Raw genomic sequence first — 8,803 nt, 5'->3', positions numbered from 1 at the left:
CCCATCACTCATCCAATGTGCTTCTGTTGGGGGTGACCCATTACCGTGTGTAAGACCCAGGCCAGGCCAAAATCATGTGGCCTCATCCCTTTCTCCACAGGGACTGGTCTAATTCAGGGGCAGGTGATCCAGGGAAGACAACAGTCCTTTTGTAGTATTTGATTAGTGGACCCTAGAAAAGGTTAGCTCTTTCTTTTGGATCATGGATCTTAAAGATGTGCACTTTTGGCTGCCAGGCCTCTTCCCCATTATGTGAGAGAGGACCAGCCTGAAAATGAAGCCCGAAACGAGAAAAACAGTCCCTAAATAGAGGACAAGATCCCTGGCAACAATCAGAGGTTTGTATCCAGCTACGCCTACTGTATGATATGAATATTAAAGTTGTGAGGTTGTTACTCTAGTGAATCGGTGCAAATGAAGCATTTCTCCTCCAAGGAATCAAACACATTTTTAGAACTAAATAGGACAGACTGAGTAAAAGAAATCTTTATCCAAAGCTTTCCCAATAGACATTTTCTCCCCACACTGAATGTTATCAATTTTAACAGTCCCATCAGTGGCCTTCATAATATTCACAAAGGATGTACCAACCGAGTCATCTGGTCGAAAAGTCAAGTTGGAAAATAACAATCTTTCCACTTTTTGTGATTTAGAACAATTCTCAATACACATTATGTTGCTCTCAGCTCATAGCTGTTCGATTATATTTTTATTCCAAAAATAACTTAGAGGAAGAATCATTTACTTTATACATATTCAAAAACAGAACTCATCCATTTTCTCCAGTGTTTGTGGAGGGAAATACTGGTCTAACCCATCAGATACAGCAAGTCTGTCTCCTATTTTGGCTTCTCTGTTTTAAGTGATCAGAGAAAATCCTTTGTTGTTTTCATTTTGGTTTCAGCATATTGGCGTCAATATCCTTTTCTTCCTCGGAATCTTGATCTGGCATCCAACTGAAAATAAACATATAATTAAATCAGATTTTGTACAACACAATTAAACACAGCTTTGGTAAGTGGTCTCAATCTGTGACAGAAGTAAACCAGTTTCCCGCACAGTCAAAAAGGCAATTGTCAGAGCTACCAAGAAAAAAAAATAATAAAGATGGCATTAAAAACAAAAGTTCCATTTAAGGTCCCAATAAGGATTTTCTTCTCAAGTAGAATCCGAATTATATTTATATTTTTCCCTCAACTATACTCAATATGTGTGCTTCTAGCAAACTTAATTTTTTTTTATTAAGTTTTGTTTGGGTTAATATTCAGATGTACTTGAACTGCACCAAAAAAACATAAAATACGTAGGAATAAACCTAACCAAAGAGGTGAAAAATTTGTACACTCAAAACTATAGAAAGCTTATGAAAGAAACTGAAGAAGACACAAAACAATGGAAAAACATTCCATGCTCATGGACTGGAAGAACAAATATTGTTACAATGTCGATAACTACCCAAGCAATCTATATATTCAATGCGATCCCTATCAAAATAACACCAACATTCTTCACAGAGCTAGAACAAACAATTCTAAAATTTGTATGGAATCAGAAGAGACCCTGAATAGCCAAAGTAATGTTGAGAAAGAAAACCAAGGCACATCACAATTCCAACTTCAAGCTGTATTACAAAGCTGTAATCATCAAGACAGTATGGTACTAGCACAAAAACAGACACAAAGATCAATGGAACAGAATGGAGAACTCAGAAATGGACCTACAAACGTATGGCCAACTGATCTTCCACAAAGCAGGAAAGAATCACCAATGGAAAAAAGATGGTCTCTTCAGCAAATGGTGTTGGAAAAACTGGACAGCAACATGCAGAAGCATGAACCTAGACCACTTTCTTATACCGTACACAAAAATAAACCCAAGGGGCGCCTAGGTGGCTCAGTCTGTTAAGTGTCGGACTTTGGCTCAGGTCACGATCTTGTGGTTGGTGGGTTCGAGCCCTGCATCAGGCTCTGGGCTGGCTCTGGGCTGACAGCTCAGCCCAGAGCCTGCTTCAAATTCTGTGTCTCCCTCTCTCTCTGCCCCTCCCCTGCTTGCACTTTGTCTCCATCAAAAATGAATAAACGTTAAAAAAAAATTTAAAAATAAACTCAAAATGAACATTGAAATGTATTTGAAATCTTTAAACAGTGAATCACACCCAACATTTAGGGATTAACAATGTTTAAAGTATCTACTCATAGGATGACTACATGTTCTTTGACTTAAAGCTCACAGTGCAGCCTCTTCCAAGGGTGGTGGGGTACGTAGAGGGTTTTAAAGTCAGTATATAAGGCAAATTGGCATCTTAGAGGACTAATAGTGAATCACTCTTGGACAAAGGCTGTACGAATCTATTAGTCCACTCAGGAGTTCCCTAGATGGAACTTTCTAGTGTCAAAGTAGAAGTAATACATAAATAATATTATCCACATTCTTTTTTCTGAATGATCTCACTTGCAACATATATGTAATTGCTAGGTCATTCACATACTTAATTTTTAGCATACCTAAAATTTTTAGCATAAGCTTTGCAAAAGCTATATAGCCTCTTACCATTGATCTTTTACATTCAAAAAATGAGTATTTCAAAGCTTTGCAGTTTCCTTCCTTCAGACACTGTCGAGGGGATTTTCCTTCCTAGGACACAGAAAACAATATAAATACCTGGAGAATTTCCTCACAAAGTACAAAATAACTATCGTTTTGAAAGTAGTGCTTTTTTTTTAAAGTTAAAGAAAAAAAGTAGTAAATTATATGACAAAATATTTTGTGATTCATTTTGACTGCTGATGTTTAGGGAGAACAGGATAGAATAAAAAATCTATCAAATAATTTTGGAGCACTTTTTAGGGTGCCCTTGAGTTCTTGAAAATACTAGTGTCCATAAGACACTTTTCTTTCAAATTTTTATATATCTCGCAACTAGTATTATTAGCTCCTTATGGGTAAGAGAGTAAAGGTGAAAGTAATATTTTTTTTTTCCTTCAGTGTTTCTAAAATTTTTACACTCCAGAACTCATCAAGATAGATGAGTGGACATGCATATATGTACACATGCATGTACATACGAGAGATCAGGCCGGCTGTAGTGGGAAATGGGTTTGTTCTGGAAGGACCTATCAAGTGGCTTTAAAGCCTCCAGGTATATATCCTTTTAGTGCAAGCACGATTACCTCCAACACATCCCTGCCCCCCACCCAACGGTCAAATTCTCTAATTTCAGAAGCACAACCACATAGAACTGGAAGAGGAAGGGGAGATGTTAACAGAATTGAGACATATTTGTGAGAGAAGATCTGCCTGGGCCTGATGTGAAATGAACCCAACTTTAAGCAGTGAAAGCTAAAAGAAGGCTAAGAAGCAAACTGGACTAAACCATTCCCTTCCTGCCAAGGTAAGAAGCACCTATAAGAATGCTCACAGGAGAAACTTATTTTTGATTCTTAAATAAGATTTTTTAAACTATAACCATTAAAAATCAGACTTGACAAAATTACATCTGCAAAACTAGGTGAGAGCTAGAATTTAGTATGGGTTTTTCAAGGTAAACATGGAACAAAAATTTTAATACCTCTTCATAATCTTAAAATATTTTTTAACAAAGACATGTTTAACTTAACACAAAGGCATTTAAATATGCTGGACACAGAGAACATCAATAATGTGCTTCAGAATTCAGGGGCGCCTGGGTGCCTCAGGAGGTTAAGCGTCTGACTCTTGATTTCAGCTCAGGTCACGATCTCATGGGTCATAGGATTGAGTCTGGTATTGGGCTCTGCACTGGCAGCGTGGGGCCTGCTTGGGGTTCTCTCTCCCTCTTTCTCTGCCAAGCCCCTGCTCAGCCTTTCTCTGTCAAAATTGATAAATGGACATTTAAAAATATATATACTTCACAATTCAAAGAGGCAAGATTAAAATTTAATTGCAGCAAAATTTCTCTTTTTGGATGCCCTATCTTACTAATTTGTCTATTAACTAAGCCCTCACAACTAATTTACTTTAAAAAATATTCAGAATGGCCCCAGATCAGTTCAGTGGGAGGTTAAAAATGTTAGCTATTCCTGCTCAGACAGGGCTTTTACAACCAGGTAGCAAAGAAGGTATACATGTACAAATGCCAACCGGCAGTGTGGCGTGTCACATAGTAGAGAAGTGCCAGAGGGTAACAGGGAGAGGTGCTAAAGGGGTTCTGTTTCCCAGGAATGTAAATATATAAAACAACATCTGGAAAAAGTTGACAGGACTTAAATTTTCTGAATTACCGGAGCTTTAATTACATCAAACTGTGATACGCAATTTGTGAAGAAAAAAAATCAAAACCTTAACATTATGATTACCTATTAAAGAAATAAAACATACACTGCTTATAAACATTAGCCTCATGCAGTGCTTGGCAATATAAAGGAAAATGATGAAATCTTCCTACTCAAGGTGAGTTCCAGTGTAAAATGGGTCAAGCAATTTTGTCTGAGAATAAAATGACCCTGGCTCAGTGTTTATTTTAAAAGCTCAAACAGCCAGAATTAGGTGCCCTAAAATCAGAACATTGTTAGTGTGGTACTGAACGCTTAGAATGTTAATAAGGAACCTAGAATACTTACTACTTAAATAGAAACATCTGGTGCATTCATGCACTGGGAAAAATGTAACCCCAATTTCACCAACTCTTCATCATCCAGGGTTTACCTTCAAGCAGATTTTGGTACCTCAACCCTACCACTGCAACCACTCCTCCAAACCTTTATTTTGCAAGTGCCACGTCGCCCTTCTTGTTTTTACTGTGAAAAATGCTACAGGGTACCATATCTGTGGCATTCCCAATTCTTGGGAATCTTGCCACTTTCTAGTCTGTCTGCCTGCTTAGATTCTAGATTTTAATTGTCATCTATATCAGTGAATCACAAAAGTGAATCAGAACAGAGTAGCAAGCTTCCCTGCACTGTGTTCCACCCTAAAACTCTGTAATAAGATGTTGCCGATGGGATGTTTGTTGCCCATGTGAATGATGTGACAGCAAACAGAAGAATAAATAAAACTATACCAAAGACTAGAACTCTAAACTGATGCTTCCCCAAACGGTATCTTTTTCATAAGCTTTCATGCCAGACTGCCAACTGCCTAATGGAAAGATCCATCTTATTCTAAGAGAGATAGAGACAGATTAATTCATCCTCCTTCACCTCTACACCAAATGGCAGACTGCCAGTTGTCCCTTAACATTTAACTCTTCCTTTCTTGTGAGGCATATGGCTGTGCTAAATTTCCCAGCCACCCTTGCAACTGGGTGTGGTCATATGACTAAGTTCTAGCCACTAGAATATGTGAGGAACTGAAATGTAAATCTTCTGCGTTGGTCCTTAAAGGCAAGTGACTTGCCCCCTCTTATCACTTTACATCATCAAGTCATGGCCTGATAATATGGAAGGAAGGCAATCTTGGACCACGCGTGTGAGAATAACATCCCCTCTCCCATCACAGCACCTAAAACCACAAGATCAACAGTGTCTGGGTCTATGGAAGGCTGAGGGGAGCTGTCCAGGACCTATTTACAGGCACACACAAAGAGCAAAAGAGAATTTTTTAAAAAAAATTTTTAACATTTATTTATTATTGAGAGACAGAGCGTAAGGATGGGAGGGGTTGAGAGACGGGGAGACACAGAATCTGAAGCAGGCTTCAGGCTCTGAGCTGTCAGCACAGAGCCTGACGCAGGGCTCGAACTCACAAATCGAGAGATCATGACCTGAGCAGAAGTCGGACGCTTAACCGACTGAGCCACCCAGGCACCCCAAAGAGAATTTCCTATCTTGTTCAAGCCAATGTTATTTTGGATATCTGTACCATGTACCCGAACCTATATCCTAACTAATACACTCCCAAGCTTATTTACCTTGAGGGCAAGATCAGTGATTCCTGGGGCGCCTGGGTGGCTCAGTCGGTTAAGTGACTGACTTCGGCTCGGGTCATGATCTCACAGTCCGTGGGTTCAAGCCCCGCATTGGGCTCTCTGCTGACAGCTCAGAGCCTGGTGCCAGCTTCAGATTCTGTGTCTCCCTCTTTCTCTGCCCCTCCCCCACTCACCCTCTGTCTCTCAAAAAATGAATAAATGTTAAAAAAAAAATTAAAAGATCAGTGATTCCCAAACATGGCTGTGCCCAAGAATCAACGTGGGATACTTTTATAGGGGTAGGAGGAGCAGTGGGATCTATACTTTTAAGCTCTCTGCCCCATCTCCAGGTAATTCTGATTAAGTCAGCAGGTCTGAGAGCTTGTTAATGGAGACACACAGGAGATAACCTGTGATTCAGGTTTCTTGAGCATAGTTTCAACCTTTTTGATCCCCCAGGAGTCATAAAATCCTAAGAAGTCTATCCAAGAGCTGCCTTTTGAATCTGCTTTTTCCTTGCTTCTCCTTTCCAGCCCCACAGGGGTTGACATCCTCACCCCCATTACCCTGAGCTTCTCTCAAACCCTATAGTTCCTTGACTATTTCCCACTGTAGCACTAAATATTTATTTTGAATTCCTCCTGAGAGTCAGGTCCAGCAGCTTTTCCAGTGGGTTAAAGATTGGCAAGGAAGACTACAGCATCCATCTGCTAAAAGATCAGATTAACTTTATACAAGGAGCTAAATTTTATCATAAATGAGGTCATTCAGGGCAGACACAGACCTCAGCAGAATGTCCCTTGGTCTTCAGAGTCCCTAGGAGGGGCATGGTAGGCTGTAGCTGCCAGTGACACTATCTGTAGAGGTAGGATATTGTCCTCTTATCTACAGACCTCAATGTTTTGCCTCAATACTGCCCTTTTACACTCCTCTTGAAGTCAGGATGAATTTAACATAAACTGTACACACATTCCCATTTAAAGTACTTTTTTACCAACATCATGTTCTCTTAATTGACCAGCATCAATAAAGCCACATATTCAGCTGGGGAAAGCAAAGTCTGTGCCATGTGTCCTGGCCATTATCTCTGCCCAGTTTTCCAGAGATCTAATTTCTACACAGGAGGGAATGTATCCCAATCATCTGTATATCCTCTGAATTAGAGCTTGGCACTCAAATGCTGACTAAATAAATGGATTATTGCAAAAAAGAAACTTGGTATCCTCCTTGCCTTCAGTTTCCTCCTCTACAGTTTCTTTTCTCAGTCCCATCGTGTACTTTATTCCCTTGATTGCTCATCTCTATGGCCTTCTGATGCTGAGGGTCAGGAGAAAATCTAGGGCCCTCATTCTGACACACAAGGGCTTTCACACGACAGTCTTCCTCTCAAGCTTTCTGTCACATTCCCTATCACCCAGGCCTAAGAGGGCACTAGCTTCTCTTGGTCACATCTCTCTGACTTGCCCATACTGTTCTTTCAGCTTCTTTCCTCAACCACCACATTCCCCACTCTTTTACTTGATAATCTACTACTCCAATTTTAAGACTCAGATCAAATGTCACCTTTTCTGTGAGAAGTTTCCAAGTTCTCAAGAATAAGTTGCTGTTCATTGGACTCCTGTAGCATTTTGTTTCCAAATCTCATCATTAAACAAATATTAACTAAATGTTTACACAGCCCTTATTACAGGAATTTAGCTCCTTACATGTCTGTTCTTCCCATCCGACTAAACTCATTTAAGGTAGTGACTGAAACAATTCATCTTTGTGTCACCAGTGCATGGCATCATGCCTGCCACTTACCAGGCGTTTACTAAGAGCTGGCTAAATATCTGCACCAATGAAGCAGCAGATTGGAAACAGCCCTGGACAGGGCACCTCAGTTTCCTCATCTGTGTAAGAGAGCTGGACTACAGAACCTCTTAAATTCATAACAACTCAAGCTTTACGACACACCGGAGTGACCAGTCTCACTGACTGCTAAAATCAGTGAACCAAATGTAAATCATGAATCAGTAGACATACTGATACAGCTTTATGTTGGATATCCATTTTGGGGCAGTTGTCTTTCCTTTGAAATAAGAGCAAATTACCCAGGTCCCCAGTTAACTTTGGACCTCACTACACTAAGATTGAGAAGACGTGGCTGTAGTGAGGGGAATGTAGTGGAAGCAAGATACAAAATAGTGGAAAAATGGAGCTGCTTCGTTTACAACTTATCCAAGAACGTATCGAACTCCAACTCAGAAACAAACCCAAACCAAGAGAAAGTAAATATAGCATATATTCAGCCATAACGGAACAGAGAAAGGAGAAACTGCTAGTCAATACAGTGTACCAGGTTTATGTAATTCTCTGTTAATTTAGAGTCTTATTTCCTAATACGCAAGAAACCTGTCTCATTCTCCTTTATATCTCCTGAAGCTAGCAATGGCAGGCAGCATCTAATACATGTTTCTTGAACCGAAATCGTTTATCTTTACAAAAATCCAAAGAGGTGGTTTTCTTATCTCCAATTTAACACCGGAGGGAGCTGAAGCTCCGACAGCGGATGTGCCCAGGTTCATTAAACTGGAGCTGTGATCTACACCTACGACTTCTAACTCTGGGTCCCGTCTCCTGACCACCACCGCAGGCTGACCGGGAAACCTTGGCCCGGCCCTGCCTCTCCGGTTCCAGCGTCTCATCACCCCGAGCGCCCGGCTGCGCTACCTGGAGCACACAGTCCGACTGCAGCAGACATGCGCCCAGGTCCTCCTTCACGCCCGCGCACGCGCCGCCCTCCGGCTTATCCTCGTAATACCGGGGCATGACTGCGAGGGGGCCCCAGCTGCCGAGAACCGCTTCCGTCCGCAACGGCTGCGACCGGCTTCGGAGCAAGCAACACTCGCGACGGCAGGAACCGGAAGCCGGCAGAAA

General features: G+C 40.9%; 1 protein-coding gene across 1 annotated transcript; it reads right to left on the bottom strand.

Moving 5' to 3' along the window:
* Positions 1 to 671: 671 nt before the first annotated feature.
* Positions 672 to 8,798, bottom strand: LOC125161589 (cytochrome c oxidase assembly factor 5). Its single transcript, XM_047851283.1, has 3 exons — positions 8,597 to 8,798; positions 2,551 to 2,634; positions 672 to 956 (listed from the first exon to the last, which is right to left on the bottom strand). The coding sequence occupies exons 1-3, from the start codon at positions 8,693 to 8,695 to the stop codon at positions 915 to 917; spliced, it is 225 nt and encodes a 74-aa protein (XP_047707239.1). The 5' UTR covers positions 8,696 to 8,798; the 3' UTR covers positions 672 to 914.
* Positions 8,799 to 8,803: the final 5 nt, after the last annotated feature.

Source organism: Prionailurus viverrinus, chromosome A3, assembly GCF_022837055.1.
Source record: "Prionailurus viverrinus isolate Anna chromosome A3, UM_Priviv_1.0, whole genome shotgun sequence".
In the NCBI taxonomy this organism is placed as follows: domain Eukaryota; kingdom Metazoa; phylum Chordata; class Mammalia; order Carnivora; family Felidae; genus Prionailurus; species Prionailurus viverrinus.
This window is presented reverse-complemented; position numbering and strand designations above follow the sequence as displayed.

Bases quoted from the DNA above. Each gene is read 5' to 3' on its own strand.
- LOC125161589 (XM_047851283.1), bottom strand. From the start codon at position 8,695: ATGCCCCGGTATTACGAGGATAAGCCGGAGGGCGGCGCGTGCGCGGGC. The intron at 2,635-8,596 runs GTAGCGCAGCCG...TCTGTGTCCTAG, and splicing joins AGTCGGACTGTGTGCTCCAG to GAAGGAAAATCCCCTCGACA. The intron at 957-2,550 runs GTAAGAGGCTAT...GTTTATTTTCAG, and splicing joins TTGAATGTAAAAGATCAATG to TTGGATGCCAGATCAAGATT.